Below are 18,479 nucleotides of genomic sequence, written 5' to 3' on the forward strand. Positions count from 1 at the left end.
CTTTTTGATTTTCTATAGGTTGTTTTATTATTGTTAATTGTTTTATGTTGCACCACATCACCAAAGCAAGTTCCTATGTTTTGAATTTTGTTCATTGACAATAGCAATAAACCTTTTCTGATTCTGATTCTAAAGTGTTAGAATAGAGACTACATGAGACATTCATGGCAACTTTCTGAGCTGGCTCCCTTGTTCTCCTCAGCTGAAAGCTCTGCCGCCTCCTCTCTTTGCTTCTCTCTAGAAAAAAACACATCAGCTGGGACATCCCTTTCTCTCTAAAAGGCAGTGTGGTTTGAAAAAAAAAACTGCTGAATTTGGAGCAGTTTCCCTGTTCGATTTTACGCTGACATCACTGAGAACACCGCAGTTGGCCCTGAGATGAATGCACAATATTTAAATCCATCCTACCTGGTTCTCTCACTCCACCCAGTGGTCTCAGTATGTCAGCACAACACAGAGCAGCAGCAGAGCCATCTGAAGGGGGGGAAATCGTCAAGAAATTTTACATTGATGAGTTTTACTATATTTCATAATAATAGGCTATTGGGATAGATTTAGGATAGAAAATGCTGAACTTCTCTAAACTGACCTGTTCTTACTACAGCACTACAGCAAGAAATAAAAGAATAAATACATTTCACTTTATGTTGGTGTAATCCCTCATTCGTCCAGGAGTATTCCATTGTAGAAAAAAGATTCAGTTGTAGTCATCTGGACTCGAAACGATACGTTTTGTTACTCATCCGCGAGTCATTCTCAATCTGTCAAAACAGAGTCCAGATGACTACAACTAACTTTATGTTTATTATGGCCAATTGACATAATTAATTATTATTATTAATGATAATAATATTATATCATTTTATGCATTCTATTGTTTTTGTGCATTTCTTTTCCGCCACTTCTTTAAACTTATGATTAAAGACATTATTAAGAGCTGTCTTATGTAGTTTTTGTAAAAGGGTGCAAGATGAGCGTGCTCAAGACTTGAGTGCTGAACCCAAAAAAGATAACAATTATTACAAATATTTAGAGGCTTACAAAAAATAGGACAAATAGAACAAAGATACTCACATAACACATAAGATACTCACACATAACTTTCTTATTTGGCTACAACTAGCCAGTAAACGTGAAAGTGTTTCGGTATGAAGCCTTCCCAGACAACCTACAATAATAATTACCAGTATTGTCTATTGGTCGGAGGTTCAGTTTCAGCACCTTGGACAGCACCAGTACATTACAACTCTGCTCCTACAGGGGGCGTGCTGCACACACAGCAACAACACGGAGCAGTGGAAACGGCCAGTAATGTGAGTGAAACAACGCTCCACGTTCTTCTCCCTCGTCTCGACAGGACATGGAAGATGTTTTAGATTGGTTTCCAGCACGAACAAATCTAAAACTTTAGCTCCAAACAGTAAGAAGAGCGTGTGGAGGGAGAGAGAGGACGAGAGAGCAGAGCCAAAGGAGAGTGAGAGAGAGAAAAGGGGAGCGTGAGAGGATGGAGCTCACTGTGAGTAATGTTGCCAGTGCAGCGTCGAAGGGCATCATGATGGCAATGTATGGCGGCACACGGCTGTAAAGAAGATGCATGGTTTCAGACGAGGCTTTGGCACAGCTGAATCCAAACTTGCTCGTACCTGTCCGCGACACCGGGCATCGTCTGTCCTGCTCTGCGCCGGCTTCACTGCCAGTGACCGAGTCCAGTCCGCCTCTCCGGACCAGAACCGCTGCTTTCCCGCGTGTCCTTTGATTTGCTTTGGCCGGCGGCGGATCTCGTTTCGCCGAGGACGAAGCCGCTGCTGCCGCTGCTTCTCTCTTTTGTAGCTCGGTTCTGATGTCTCTGCCTATCAAGAACTTGAAGTGTCTCTCTCCGGTCATGTGCCAGTGCAAGCTCATCTGCAGTAACCGGACATTGTCGCTCATGTTCGGGTGTAAGGTAAGGTTCTGTGCGCGGCCCATGTGGCAGTTTTGGCGCCCTCAGCCCTCTTCTTCCTGATGCCGCTGCTTTGACCCGCGCTTTTGTAATTACACATCGTAATGAGCCTAATCGCTTACACTTGACTTGATCTCTGCTCCTTCTGCTTCAGGTTGTGGCTTATTCAAATCACGCTGGTTTACTGAATGTGTGCGTCGCTCGTTTCCATTTACACTCTCCAGGTGCTTTGGCTGGAGCTTTGGCTTGTGTTGTGTTGCAGTAGCAGTGGAATAACGGTGTGCACGCTGCTCCGGGAGAAGCTGTGAGCATATGGCGGTCACATATTCTAGGTTACAGGCTGGGTGCTTGCATGTTGTTTTGCATCCTGTGTGCCATGCTTTTGACCTTGGGAAAGGCACTTTTTTTCCTCTGCTCAAGGCCTCTTGCATATTAGATAAACAGTGCACTGCAATGGAGGCTTAAGCCTGAAATCAGGCGTCCTAACATGAAGAAGGACAATGCTGCTTCTGGCCTGAACCTAAATTGTATTTGTAGAGCTGAGGAGATTCATTGTAATGCATAGTGTAGCCTTGTGACAGTCGCTTTCCTGCTTTTTTAATACAGTATAAAGATAGCACAAGTTACCCCTCAACAGTCTAATACTATTATTATACAATATCGACTTATTAATCGTTTAACTATTGGTGAAACACTATTTTTGGGGCTCGATATTTATTACATGTATGTTTTCTCTACGTTAAAGGGAAAATTGTCCACAACGTCTTGTAACATTTTAGCGGAGCAGTTAGTTATTTGTTGCTGCTCATGCTTAACAATAAGGTACACTTAGAAAAGGTTTCACTAAGATAATCCTTCTTTAAAGTTATTGTGTCAGTGGCATCAAGCTTTATATCATCGTTTATTGTGATATTTCCTGTGACTAATTTAACAAGAGAGCTTGAAGTAGCTGTGCATTTGCAACATACATTTCTGCCGTTTATACTTTTTCAAGAGATCTGTTTGTTTCATTCCTTGGTTTAACTGGTTGATTACTCACTGACTAGACAGATTTCTATATTTAAGCGCGATTGGTGAAGTCATGTGTGGGTTTGAGTGGTCCTGCTGAGCTGAGCAGAGAGTTGTACTACAGCTCCCTGTTGCTAATGTGCCATGTGTGCCTACATTACGCCACCAGCTCCTGGCGCTCACTGTTCCTTCCTCCAGATCTCCATATGACACACAATGGCTTCCTTGTCAACGAGAACTTCATATAGTCCACCCCCATGTACCAGTCGCTTTACATTCATCACGACTAAGAGAACCCACAGCATATATTTACTAAAAGGGGGTCACAAATCAATTCAATGTTATGCTGCTGTGATGGCAGGCTGACAATTATTGGAAGAAGCAACTATAGGTGATGAAATGGACGTGTTAGAAATAATTCACAGTCTCCATCATTTTTTCCATTATAAATGTCCTTTCCAACTAACATCTTTCCTTTGGGTTTATTTGCATCATTTCCAGGCTGCAAGTCATGACAGAACGCAGAGAAACCCCATAGTTCTTGACGAATGTCCACTAATCTAAAGCTTTCTTGTGCTGTTTCATTCAAAGCCCTACAGTCCTTCACTCACAGTAAAGTCTTTATTAAATGGCTCTTTATGGACACATTTAGAAGAAGTGCTCTTCAATGTTCTCTTTATACTAAGCACTCATCGATGGCCACACAATGTTTAATGAGGCCTCTCTTAAGTTTCCCCTTGCGTTCCGCTACTCTGTGCCTATATATTGAAGGCTGTGTAAAGTTGCAGAGGGGCTGTGCTTTAAAAGGGGAATAGAGCAATAATGTAATTAATGATTTATGACTCTGAGATCAGTGAGCCCTCATCTCGCTGTCTGGATGGGTGACTTCAGCCTCTGGATTGATCCGCAAACGTCTTTACTGGAAAAAAGACAGGAAGCTGAGCCTGTTGTCGGCTCCTTCAGATGAGCAGTGGTGCAGAAAATACTGAATAAGGTGACATTAAAGTTGGGGCTTTGCATTTCCACAGTGAGCGGTACTTGGATGAAGCTCTGGATGTTTTTTAGAAGTACATTTTCTATTTTTCACTAGCTTTGTTTGACAGGGACAGTGCAATTTAAACATTGCCGCCAAGAAAGTGACCAAGGCCATGTCAGGCTTATTTGTCAATCATAACTTATGTGGAGGACGGTTTACTTTAGATATTTTGTACAGATTATTTTGTTCATCGTTTAATCCGAGCAATTATTCTAGGTCACCCTTGAAAATGAGGTTTTGATCTCAACATGTTTTAACTGGTTAAATAAAGGTTAGTAAATACATTTTGACGAATTGATAATTGTTTTTTTTTACAAAGTTTGATCCACAAGCTTAAGTGTTAATAATAACAATACATACCACTTCTCTGGGCGTTCAGAGACACTTCACATTGCATTATTCATTCACTTCACACTTGGTGGTTGTAGAGATGCGAGGCTCCCGATCTGTGCCATTAGCCACCATTCACTCATGCACCTGGTGTTCCAGTTGTTTCCCATTCAAGTACTGACCAGGCCCTCTGCAGCTTAGCCTCCCAGATCTGACCGGATCAGATCAGGATCAGGGTGTGTAAAGTCCAGATGCAACAACTGTTCAGTCACTAAATGAGTGGAGGATTTTCTCATTCATTTACTAGTTGAAATTAATCAATGAATTTGTTTCTTCCTTGTGCTTCCCTCAGCGCAGGATAAAAACACTCTTGCTTTTTTACCAATTACTTTTAACATAAACAATAAAAACAAACACACAAAACGACAACAGCGTTCTACTACAGACGCCTGGGGGTCATCAGGCCGAAGATTGCACGAGGGCTAAAGCAAACTAACATGGCGACTTGTCAATGCAAAAATGTAAATCAGTTTCATTGTGTAGAAATAATTGTGGAAACAATGCAACTGTAATAGACAATCCCACAATAATGAATAGTGTGTGGATGAGTTAATTTATTCCATGAGCATTTTGTGCAAGCCGAGTCTTCTAATGTGCTGTTTACGGTTCCCACAGTCAGTGAACGCCACAGTTCAATGTGAGCTTGAATCCCATTATTGTTTATCTTTTGAAACCAAGCACTATGTTAAATGTTTCTGTTTCTAAGTTCTACATCAGGTATTTGAGAACGATAAAAATAAATGATAGATGTGTGCCTACATGAATTTGTGCAAATGTCACTAGCATATCATTTATGAGGAACATTTGCCCAGTTATAGTGTGGCATTTAAACTGTGAGGTGGGCACATCAGCACTGCAGCTGTCACCAGTGGATTGGTTTAAATCAATATAAGTGTGTTATGTTCACAAGACCATGATTACACACATCCATAATCACGACCAACGACAGAACACCTCACAAACTCACGGTAATAAGGAAAGTTCTTGATTTTAAGTCCTTTTCATGTCTTAATGTTATTGGCATTTGTTTGTGTAAAATACAGAGATATTCAAAAAGAGTCCGTCAAAATGCTTGTATCTGTCTCAAGTCTTTTGCAGGATTATGATATTGGAGATGATGAATCCAAATGTCTTGTATAGTGAGTGAAGATCTGTCTGTGAGTAACTGGAAACGTGTTATTGACTTTTATAATATCACCGCTTACACTAACCAAAGGGGTCCCGGGTTTTGTAATAGTGACACACCCGAAGAAATAACAAAGATACCACAAGAAAATACAACCAAACAGCAAATGTGTGATTGAACAGTGGACCAGCGGCAGTGTGAGGGCAGCTGCAGGGCTGAGCTGGGGCCCCCTGTACAAGTGCAACATACATAAAAATGCCAACTCAGCATCAAATGTGCATGCTTGTGTTAGCAGCAGGGATTAATAAATCAAAAGTGAAAGTGTTAAGGCTGCATCAGACACTTCCTCACTGTCGGGGGCGGTAATGACTTGCAGCGTTGTGGTGTTTAGACATAAAGACAAATACAACATCAACATGTCAATTAGTGAACATCTTTCTTGTCTATTTGACAAAATAGATTGTAAGTTATTAGAAGTCATCGCTGTTGAATCTAATGAAGTGTCTAATTATATGTTAACCAGCCTGTAAACACTAAGTCATAAATAAATTCATCAACATGGTGGGAATGTAAACTAGTATATGTTCACAGTTTGGACGTACAATTACCTTTGCACTAATGCGTGGCTTTGTTGCAGCTGCAACATGCTAAAAAACAGGAGGAACTACATTGACCATGGTCCTTTGCTCCATTTAAGTGGAGAAAGTACTTCAACATTTTTAATCCTTTGAAATATGACAGTAGAAAGAAATATGAATGGACATTTGACTATTCAAAAGATACGGTAATTACTATCGAAACGGTGCTAATTTTTCATCCCTTTGAAACCCATGGATAGTTTGTTTGTTCTTCACCTGAAAATTGCAATGATCAATGTGGTGAATATGGGATAATACTGTGAGATTGGAATATGGGTTTATATTATCAGCCTACTAACAGGAAAAAACATGTTGCATAATATATTTGTGAAGCTGTGGTGGAAAAAATCTGCTGCAGTAACATTATGTATTATGCAAATCCTGTAGTAAGCAGGAGCCCGGAAGGATCTATTATAATAAGATGTTAGATATTCACTGACTGTAATCAGAGATAATGTTGACCTGTTTAGCTCTCGACCTGGCTTTGCACTGACTGACTGTAACAGCTGAAAGAAATGTGGAGTTCATTTCGAGGCATTTGAGGCTTGTCGACCTCTTTACATAAATTCGCTCTTTTCACTAGAGACTGTCTTATACTGCATTGAGCTGAGAGCGCGGTGAAGCTGTGTCTGATCCTTTGTAAATGAGCTGGAATTAGAACTTGGGAGGGGAAACGATCTTGTGCCACAAGAATGATCTCGTGAGATTTATTTTCAAAAAACGTACACCGTTTGACAAGCTGTAGTTCCCAAAAACTTCCAAAATTATTTTGAATAAATTATGTCAAAATCTCATCTTGTATCAATCTCACTGACTTCTCATTCTTGTGTTGCCTTGCCTCTTCTTGTGGAAACTCTGTCTCATCCCATTTTGGTTTGTGCTCAAATATTGCACAAAATGGCCCAAAACGCAGTACAGAAATACTGTATAAAGTTACCTTTGGAAGATTACGCTGCAAATTGCAACATTTCAGTTCTGCTTGTGTAAAACTCATTTGAAATTCAGTGTGTAACTGCTTTAAAGCCAGTTATTTTCTCAATTTGGTGCCGTATTAGTAACAGGATATTCAAATTATACATATGTAATCAAACTTTCTTTTACCAATGGCTGTCATACATTCTGGGCTGAACCTACCCAACACTTTTTACCATGACTGTGGAGCCTCTTTGTAAATATAAAGTGGTTTATCACTGCATTAACACTGGTACTGGACAACAGGAGGACACTATGACCAATTCACATGGTTTCGTGTCCTGACCTGGAAGCCGCACCAGACTGTATCACACTGTATGTGAGTACAATGTTACAGTACAGCGCAGTATTAGAAACATATGGAGAGCCTTCTATGTTGTGCTTGAGCATTAGAATGCATGGTGTAAGTTTACCCTTGGCTAATGCCCTGATTCATCGATTATAATATATTGAGTTTCACAGTGAAGTGAGGCCATGCAAAATATAAAACCCAGTGTTTGGGATAACAACATTATAGATGTAGGGAATGAAGCAGCGTCTCTGCTCACCTGCATTAGGAGCGTAACTTTAGTGAAAATGATATGCCAGAGGGACCGGGTTAGTCATGATTTCATTATATAATTCAAAGTCTGCAGCTTGGTCCTGAAATTATAAACTGGGTTGAGAGTAGATGCGTTTTTATGCGTGCTGTGCAGTGAGGGAACTCATCTAGTAGACGTCGTATTGTAGCATGTGCCAGAAAATAGGCTGTGGAAAGCCGTTTGTATCGACCTTTGCTGCTGCATATTTCCGTTCATTATGTTATGTTAGTACCATAACGCCTGGAAACCCCCGGGGCTCCGTGTTGTAGTGGTTTTCTGGTCCAAATGTACCATTAGAGGAGATTTAATTGCTGCCAGCTGCTTTATTGAAAATAAGAATAAGCATTAGCTGCGTAATTATCCTTAATGTAAATTTTAAACAGATTTGACTGTATTATTCAGTACATTTGTGGCGCGAGGAGGCAATTACAGTGCTTATTTATTTAAAGATACTTCTACAATTAAGTAAATACATAATTGATTTGTTAGATGTATTCATAATTTCATTCCATTTGTTCTATCTGGTCATATTCTATTATTCATCCAAGTGTTGTATTTTTCATATCTTAACTTTTCGCAACACGCCCACAGAAAATGTTGATGAATGAACAGCTTTTTGCTCTGAGGAGGTAGAGAGAGTAAAATGAGCCACCTGAAGCTCCACTCAGACAGATGGTGTGCCTCAGTAACAGGACCAGGCAGTTGGAGCTCACACAGAACAGACCCAGTTCATATTCAAGCTTGCTTTGTATTCACATGTTAAAAGGGACATAGTACACAAAATCGACGTATAATGAGCTGTAAATAATGCTATAATGGTTAGACAAATGTGTTCTATTATCATACATGCTTTAGTACTTCTGCTTTGTTCTGCATTGAAGGTTGCAGAGACCCCCTGTGTCTCCACAAAACCTTGTACTTCCTGATAGGGTCCAAAAACATCTTTTTCAATAATAAAAAAGAACTTGTAAGTCCAAATATACTACTAGCTTTAGTGAAAGCAGAGTATCAGTTAAGAAAAAGGTCACATTCGTATTGTTGTCTGCAATTAACAAAATGTAAAATAATGATCTAAGTTATGGTGCGCCAAAAATGTATATCTTGATTTTTTTTTTTTATCACAATTTGTATATATTGCCCATCTCTATTCTACATAATGTTTTATTTTAACACTGAGAACATGAAAAAACCCAATATGTTTTCTCTCCAAAATGAAAGAAAATAAACTAAATAGATCATTGATATTAGTGTTGAATCCCCTTGTCTCTATTTATTGGTGTTCTTTTCTTTTGTCATTTGGGTCCTTTCCCTCCCCCTTCTCTCCTGAATCTCGGTTTTCACTCCTTGTCTTTATGCTGTCTCAGTGTAACATGATCCAGGAGCAACACTGGCAGCCCCAACTGTGGCCCTGCATCCCAGCTCCGGTTGCTAGGCAGTGGTAGGATCAGTGATGCACCCCCGATCCCCGCACCCCCTCTGTCTGCCCCTGTGTCTGTTTGTGACATAAAGAGAGGAGAGAGACATTTACAGCAGACTTCAGTACAAATGTACATGGTTTGATAAGCACTGTAAGCTATTGCTTCAGCCTACTCCTTTTGAGCTCTGTACAACATTATGAAATTAAATGTAAAGTATAATAACGTGAAAAATTAAACCAAAACCAAACCATGTAAAGAGTGTGAGTGTTGAATTAGGAGTGGGCGATATAGCGGTGATGCACCAACATTCGTTTAGTGGTAGAATTATGGCCAGCGCAACTCATAAATTGCCTTTCTTTGATTTTTATGGCCTAATTTTCATCTCTGGAGCTTTTTTGCTCAAATTAATTATATACAGTAAAATGGAAACTGAAATTAGTTTCTCCAATATTCACTTGAACTGGCCTCACAACAATTAGCTAGCATTGATTTCCTCAACACACTCAAAAAAGGAAAAACAGCTGTAGCTCAACTGCATATGATCCCAAAGTTTGTATCAGTAATAAATGTTTGTTTAGTTTCTACTACTGTTTCCTTGATTTGTGTTTTAAGATGTTAAGATTGTTTTAAGATTTAAGATGGCAGAGTTTTAGACTTTTATGGGGTTTTTTTCAGGCTATTGCAGCTCTTACACATTTAGTAGTGTTTTGTGCTCTTACAGGAGAAAATGTCCTTACTCACCATTGACACTTTTTTCCACTCACTGTTAAAATTCAGAATTATGTGATGCCATCTGCGTAACCTCTACTGACGTCTATCAATAACGATAGTCAGATGATATTATGTCAATCCAACAGAAATGTGTTAAAACATATCTTTAAATGTATTAGTTTCGGTTTAATTATCAGATAAATGTGAGATGTCTGTAAAATGAATCACAAATGTCGAGAAATATCATTTTATACTCTTATTTGAACGTTTACAATCACTTTTGTCATTTTTTATCTGCTCTTTTTGCAGATTGTTTTATTAAATACAATATACAGTAGACAATATTCAAAACAACGTTCATGATCTCATCTAAATGTCAATATATTTCTCACCATGTTGAATACAAGGCCGTAATCCTGCCTCATGACCTGCGCACCTCCTGCCGTGTTTTCGGGATTGGTAGTAAAGCAGCATGTTTTGTTTTTTGGTCCTCTCGCCCCCGTGAGTCCTACAGAGAGTGGCTGAAACAGTGGGCTGCTGGCAGAGGGCCCAGGTGTGGTATATGGGCGGGGAGTGTGGTGACGAGGAAGTACAACGCCATGATCTGATGCTGTGGAGCCGCTGTGACTCAGAGCTTTAGTTTGTGAGCCTGTGGAGGACGCTTTGATGACACACAATGGCCCCATTGTCAGGCCTCTGTCTCTATGATGTCCTCACTTTGCGCTCGTAGGCGTCACTCGGCGTGCTATGTGTGATGTGGTGCACTGGATAGGCATGTACATAATGACTAAGTGTGGTCTCTGTGTGTGTGGTTGCAGAAATACCGGTACCAGGATGAGGAGACGCCCCCCTTGGAGCACAGTCCAGCTCATCTGGCTCCAGGAAAAAGTGCCGAAATGCTTCACATGAGCGACAAGAACCTCGCCGCCATGGAGGCCATCCACGGCTATACTCCTCACACACACATCTCGCCTGTCAAGGTACGCTGCCAACACACGGTACATCAGTCAATCAATAATGACACAATACAAGCGGCCTGTACTCCGGCAGCTGTCAGCACCTCACTGGAGTCACTGTATCAATCGCAACACAAACATGAGCTGCTTCAGAGGTGAGCGCACTGCGTTATGTGGTGGGTGTCGCACATCATTATACAGCAGCAGGTCACACTTGCGTCTCCAGAAGCGTCTCCCTAATGGCTCTGACTTTAATAGTATTTTTGACCTGTGAAATCAGTTGGTTTGAGTATAGCGACAATTTACTGTAATTGCTGTGGTTGGTTCTTTTTGCTCGACCTAGACAATTATGTGTAAGTTTAATTTGTTGTTTGTTTTTTATGTTCCAAGATTATTCACAGTGGAACACGAAGGTACACACTCAGTAGAATGCTTATCAGTTGTAATTATGAACCACATTATAATACTAAAGAATTGTGTGTTTGTTTTGCACAAATTGTAATCCGGACAGACAGTGCTGAGTAGGGGCAGATTATCAATATATAGATAATATTGTTCATGTTTTTTTGAAGACATGCAACATTTCAATATAAATTATACTGTTCATGTAATAAAAATGTACTTTTGTGGGTCATTTCACACTTGTCTGATACACAAACCTCAATTAATACATTTAAAGACATGTCTTAGCACATTGACATAATATCATCTCAATATTGTTATTTGGACATGATTGATATATTCTGTTTTGTAAATGTAGCTCAGCCCTGGTGCTGAGCCCTCTGTAGGCAGAGATCCAGCTGACGTCAGGAGCAACATGATCACACTCACTTACTGGACTGCTTTAGTGATGACAGACTGGAACTGCACTGTTAGCACGTGTACATTTAGCACATATTTGAAATCGTGTGATTATTTCCTATGTAAATTCACCTCACTGTTAGTAGTAATAATAAAACAATACAGAGGCTGTTATTTTGGATAGTATTTTTTTCCGGTTGTCTTATTATACATGAGCTATTAAAGATTTCAGCAGAAGACCAGAAAATTAGAACAGGTTTCCTTTTTAATGACCACTATTGACCCCCAGTGACCTCCCTGATCCCAAGCCCCAGTGGAGTTTGGGACACTTTGTTCACACATGGGACACTTTATAATTGTTATGAGAGCATGAAGGGCTAGTTGAACTCCCTAAATGTTCACAATTTCGAAGTGCTCCATGTTCAAAAGCCTTGTTTTTACCTGACTTAATGGTATCTAAATCTAACCTTACCAATTATGGAATAAAATATTGTCAGAGATAAACATTTGCTGACGTGACAAAACTAAAATGTCAAGCTCTCCCCCAGAATTAATTTCTTAACTTTTAACTATTTGACTCCAATGTAAAGTTGGTTACAATAGCTAATTAATTATATAACCAAATAAAGATGCAATGTTTTCACACTAGTCAAATCTTGCATGATATAAAGCAATCCTAGCCTCAGATTAAACCAAAACGAATAAATAAGAAGTTTAAACTTGGAGTGAACGTGGTCCAAACTGTGAAGAGATAATTAAAGAGGGACAAATCCAGAAAAAAAATAAACACAGACAAAACCTTGATTACAAAGATCTTGTTTTATGACCAGCAATGAGTTTTGAGAATAGGTACATACTGTATGAAACAGATACATCCTTGTCCAATGTAAAGGATTATTTATTTATTAAGTTACATCCTACTTCCTGCTTCCTGCCTGCTGCAACTGTCCTTGCCTCCATGTTATTTAGCATAATAAGCCGGAGTGCCTTCAGCTTCAGAGTCAATAATAGCATGGCCCAGTGTGTTTCTATATTCAGCCGTGTAGGAGCACTGATAGCATCTGCAGATACAAGGAGCGGCACTAATCCACCTCCAGGTACACTGTGACCAGCAGCAGATACAGCAGGAGAAGGGGCTCCACAGAGCGGGCGCCTGGAGGAGTGACACGGTCCAATGAGGGTGGATGGACATAGACTTTTGAAATGCAGCGGTGTTTAAATGTTTTGACATTTTTTTGAAAGGTTTTAACACAATATTATACAGGGGATTAGTACTCAAAATTAGTGTTGTACAATTTAGGGCTGCATCATTAATCAGTTAAGTGTAACGAGTCGACGATAAAAATAGTCGTATTTTAGTCATTGTAATCATTACCTGGACTAAACAGAATCTAAAACGCATACAAAATACCTTTTATAACAAAGCCAGTGCATTATAAATCAACATTTAAACAAATTCTCAGATTTCCTCAATAATACACTTAATTTGTATTTATTTTCTGTCTAGCAACTTTCAGTCAGCATATTTAAAATGTATTTAGTTCATAATGTATTTAAAAAGCAATGTCGTAATGTGAAATAGAAATAATTGTTTGACCAGGCGACAAATTGAAAAAGTAATTTACGAGTTGACTACTAAAATAATTGTTAGTTGCAGTCCTAGTACAAATAAGTGTATTTTCTCCCTTTTTACCCTGTGTCACAATATAATGGTTTAGGAGTGGATTGTAGTGATGTGCGCTTCTTGTTGGTTTATGTATGAGGAAGAATAAAGGAGAAAATTGTTGAAAAAAGAAAGACATTTCTTTTGTATCTCTGTCAAGAGCGTTGCAGGCCCCTCCAGACTGTCTCTTGGGTGTCGTGGGCTGCTCTGGGCAGGACACGCTGCCTGTGGGACATATGTTGTGGCAGGTGTGAGTCTCTGTACACCCAGAGGACTCATTGCTCTCTCTGTCCCCTGTGTCCATCCTCACAACCCACACAATTACCCTCTCCCTTCTGTTATTTTGCAGCCAGTGTTGATGTCTACGGGACACACCCCAATGTACACCTCAGCTGTATCCACACTGGTAAGAGCAAAGCCGCTCTGTCCCGCCGCAAGACTTAGCTCTCCATTGTCTTGTGCCATTGTCATTGGTTTGATCTGTGTCGTCTCCCATGAGTCCTGGGACTGGTCAACCTCTGAGGGCCTATGTCCCACTGACCGCCGTCTCTATATTTAACCCAGCCGGATTATGGCAGGTCATCAGTGATGTCCTGCCATATGTCAGTGTGATCATGAACATCAATCATTTTATATCTGTCAGACTCTTTGTTTTGGTCATGTGACAGAAGTGCCAACGTTTTCTATAATTATGTGCCTAGGACCATCCACACCAGTGTTGGAATATTGTTGGCCACCACAAAGAAGTCAAGTAGAGTGAAGTAAAACTGAAACAGAGCTAGATAAGGCAATGAAAATGCAAAGTGTTAGATATGTATCCAATTGAATATCTAGCTGCAGTAGCTTGAGTGCATAGCACTTTTCACTTTTTGGGCATTTAAAAGTACAGAAAATACCTGTTCCCTAATTATGTATAATATAACTCTATGAACCAGTAATTCTTTATTTGCATCACTGACCCTGTCTCTATATAACTACAAACGTTATCAAATAGATAATATTTTAGTGATCAGACCTCTAGGTGTCAGTGTTTGACTGAGCAGTGTGACTTCCCTAACCTTGAAAAGATGGCAGAGCTCCTTTCCTAATAAAACATTTTTACGAGCAGACAGGCTGCATTAGCCTCACAGTCCGTGAAATCACTTTCCGTTTTTTTGGCTTAAATGTTAGGAACAGACTAAGAAAGCTGCAGAAAAATAGATATTCTGTTTTCAACATAAGTATTTAAACGTTTAACAAACTGAGCAATGTAATCTAATAAAATACCTAAATAGTATATGGGTTGGCGAAACTGTTTATCAATAATAAAATATGGTGCATTTAGGGCACTTCTGTTTCTCAGGGACACTGAATTGCAGTTATATTCAAGGTCAATACGTTTGAATGCATCGTATAATTGTTGTCCGACTGCTGCATACACTGCAATCACCACTGCCATGTGCAAGAGTAATGTCTTCATTTACACTCACTCATTTGGCTCGTTCTAGTGTCTACAAATGTATGCAGCCAATTTTCTACACTGGCCACTGAAATAAGTGGCACTCCCAAGAGGCATTGCAGCATCCCTTGTCCATATAGATGTGTTTGCAGCAGGCCCGCTGCTCGTCCATGTGTAGGTGGAGCCAGTCTGTCGCTTTATTGCCGTAACGCTGTGGGCTTTGCCACTTTCACTTGAGCCACCATTGATTTACATCAGCTTCAGAGCTGCAATGCTTTGGCATAAAAGGAACAGGTCCAGAGGTTAGAGATGCTTTAGCTTAGAGATCGTTCAGCAACGAATGACTCCACTTTTTCACTTGGGGAAAAGTGAAATCAAATAAAACTTTATTGAAACTGGCTTAGAAAAAAATGTGCTGCCCGGTGGTCTAGTGGTTAAGGTGGCAGCACATATGCCAGGCTCCATGTGCAGTCAGCCACAGTGTTGTGAGTTTGAGTCTCAGCTCCTACAGTTTATGTCCTCCCTTTTCTCTCATCCCCACTTCACATGAAGCAGTTCTGTCTAATAAAGCCGACAGGGGAAAAAATCCTTTAAAAGAAATAACTGGAGACGTTTTTGTAAAAGAGCAATCATTTTGTTGATCAACAGGAATTAACTACTAGTTTTGCTATACTTCTATACTTGTTTTCTCCATTGTACTTTACTGTTTAAGCAATGGCTAGAAGAGCCCAATTTCCTCTATCTGAAATTCTGTATAAATCAAAAGAAGTACTTTGCACCTGCCCAGTTTGACACATATCAAAAACCAGCTTTTTGAGTAAGTATTCAATTACTGTTTGTACTGTTTTCCCAAGAGCCCTGCATTACCATGCCTTCACTCTTGAATGGGCACTATCACTCTATCTTCATTTGCTCCGTTCTACTGCTTTTCTTTAATAAATGTTTAAATATTTCCCTGCAGCCCTGGTGTAATTACTGAGCAGCAGCAGCAGCTCAGGTCCTCTGGGACAGACAGAGGTGGTGAGGGAGGGAGAGAAGGGAGAGGAGGAGGAGAGTGGAGTTAATGCTGAATGGTGGACTGAGAGGCATGATGGGAAAGGAGATGAGATAGGTAGAAGCAGGATTTTTTTATTGAACAAAATGAGTCTGTCAGCTGACAGCCTGTCCTTCAGCGTGTCCTTACATAAGGCTGTCCCTGTGTGTCACAAGACTGTCTGTGCTCACTTTTAAAACAACTGTAGTTGTAAGTGCGGTTGTGTGGCCTCAGCACTCTTCACTCTGATGAAATATTACACTGATATAAGTTGATGTGGCACGGTAGTAATTCTCAGTTTCATGGTGGCCATAGCAACTTGTTACTGCCTGATCTCGTCTGATCTTGAAAGCTAAGAAGGGATGGACCTGGTTAGTACTTGGCTGGAAGACCACTGGGATGCCAGGGGCCACAGTGGGACGGTAGTGTTGTTGTTTTGTCCTTGGGCAAGACACTTCAGCCACCTTGTGTCCACTGAAGAGACTTATCTCTTATACAATTGCCAGTTGGGTGCACGGTGGCAAAGGCGGTTAGCGCTCTTGCCACCCAAGAAGGAGATCATGGGTTCGATTCCTGGACCAGACCAACATCACATCTGGTCTGGTCATGGAGTCTGCATGTTCTCCCCGTGTTACCGTGGGTTCTCTCCGGGTTCTCCGGCTTCCTCCCACCGTCCAAAGACATGCATGTGTTAGGCAAAAATTGGTAACTCTAAATTGGCCCTAGTGAATGAATGTGAGAGTGAATGGCTGTCTGTAATGTCTATGTCTCTGTGTTGGCCCTGCGACAAGTTGGCCACTGTCCAGGATGTACCCCGCCCAAGGCCCGAAGTCGCTCCAGTCACCCTTGACCCCAAAAGGGAACAAGCGGTAGAAAATGGATGGACAATTGCCAGTGGTGAGATTGGGCAAATTAAAGGTAAATTAATTGGTTATTTAGACAATTTGTTCAAGAGGGTGATGAATAAAAATGGTGAGCTGAACCTTTGTACATATCTCGAGCAAGCTCTTCTAGCATGTGTTAAATGGCCAAAGTTTTTACACCAGATGCTGTTTTGAATATGCACTATTGCCTCAAGCACGAGTAAACTGTGGTCCAAGACAAATGTATTACCGCAACGAGTTTAAGATAAAGGTACTGTTTAAAGATTCTAGTCACAAGAAGTCAGTAAGGAATAGATTTGTTTGGGCTATTATAATTTGGACCTGAACTCAAGTACTATTCCCTGATGCTGAAGCTGCAAAAATGTAGTGTTCTGGTTGACTAGGTGAAGGAAAGGCCCTGAGCCACGTTCTGAAGAGCACAGTCCTTCACAGTGGCTTGTCCTTCTCTGCGGAGCATAAATGCCCCACGCATGTCGCCAACTTCAGCTCTACGCACAGAGACAGCAAAGTAATTGCCATCAAACTTTCCCTGCTCCACTCCTTTTGCCTTTCTTCCTTGTGCGTGTGGAGGGGAGGGACTGCACAGAACAGCAGAGGCAGAAAATATGAACAGCATTCTCCAGGAGCACAGCGCTGTGGCCGGACCAAGCCTCACGCTGCTAATGTGAAGACAGGACAGAGACGAGAAGGACCTGTTCACATCAATGCTTCTTTTTTCCTTCTGAATGGGGGGAATCTTTGGGATGCAAAATAGTGATGAGTCATTCTTGACACTCCAGCATCGACTCAGCAGGAATACACTACTGCCATTCGGGATTTAACTGTTTTTTTCTTGTTTTTTGTTTTGTTCTCCATGGCCTTCTTGCTCCCTTTTTGCTGAAAATTATTTTTTATTTTTTATGAGGAGGCTTGGCAGGCAATAAACATCATGTTTAAAATGTTTGGATTTTAGAGAAATTTTAAATGTCAATATCCCGGTAAAATGTTCACGTCAGTGTGGTATGCCAAAAAGATGGGCTCCCGCTTCTTCGAAAACGTACGGAAAGCCAAGAAACGCCGACTTTATAAGCGGGTATGACATTTTAATTTGAGTCTCAGGTACATTGATTTAGTGTTCGCAAATTCTTGAATTGTTCGCTCTAAAACTGATTACAGAGTGCCTGGGTAATCATCAAATTAAATTCACAAATGCTAATCAGATGTTGCTGCGGCTTCATGTTTGGGAAGAGATGTGTATCTGGCCTTAATCTCCAAATCGAGTTTTTCTCCAACAAAACTCGTAAATGGCCTCACAACGCAGGCTATAATCTTCCCTTACGCTCCTCCAAATTACCCATGATTCAATGGGAAACAAATTATGTGCGCATTGTGCCTGAATTGAGAGTGGAATTAACCTCCTTTCCTTCGCTAACACAAACACATTTGGTTTGGTTTCCTCTTACAAAGTCGTCTGCGATCGGAGCTGACTCACTAAATTACACCTTCCTCTTACACAATGTACCACTGTCTTGCCTTCTGTCCCCCAAATTGCACAGTTAAACCCCCAAGGTAGGTCAGGCTACTGTTCGTATGTTCTCTCTACTGCTCCAGCATCCATCTAAATTCACTCCTGCTGTTGGAAATACTGCTGACAAAGCTGAGCAGTCAGACTTTGCATATTTTCCACAGAGGTCGTTAGTTTGCATGTTGCCTGGGTAGCTTTTATGTGCTCCCAACCTCCCCAGCTGCTGCGAAGTGTGTGCCGGACAGACACTAATGCAGCCTTTGGGTAGTGTCCAGCTCAGCTCATTCTTCTTAACGATATTGGCGTTTTTTTCCTCCAACAGTAACAGTTTTACCAATCAATGCTGGAGGCTAAGAGAGCACGTTTATAGCATAAATAAAA

At 40.6% G+C, this 18,479-nt stretch overlaps 1 protein-coding gene across 2 annotated transcripts in view; it reads left to right on the top strand.

The window, feature by feature from the left end:
- Positions 1–1,587: 1,587 nt before the first annotated feature.
- dlg4a (discs, large homolog 4a (Drosophila)) overlaps positions 1,588–18,479 on the top strand; it is a 30,636-nt gene continuing 13,744 nt past the window's right edge. The window contains exons 1-3 of one of the 2 annotated variants that reach the window (XM_072446255.1): positions 1,588–1,942; positions 10,638–10,799; positions 13,589–13,645. In XM_072446255.1, coding sequence (XP_072302356.1) covers positions 1,841–1,942; positions 10,638–10,799; positions 13,589–13,645 — 321 coding nt within the window. In that variant the 5' untranslated portion in view covers positions 1,588–1,840. The remainder of the gene's footprint in view (positions 1,943–10,637; positions 10,800–13,588; positions 13,646–18,479) is intronic. The other variant, XM_072446256.1, reaches the window with a different exon arrangement.

Source organism: Eucyclogobius newberryi, unplaced genomic scaffold (assembly GCF_026437365.1).
Source record: "Eucyclogobius newberryi isolate DKJ021-1_F unplaced genomic scaffold, fEucNew1.0.hap1 SCAF_15, whole genome shotgun sequence".
Lineage (NCBI taxonomy): Eukaryota > Metazoa > Chordata > Actinopteri > Gobiiformes > Gobiidae > Eucyclogobius > Eucyclogobius newberryi.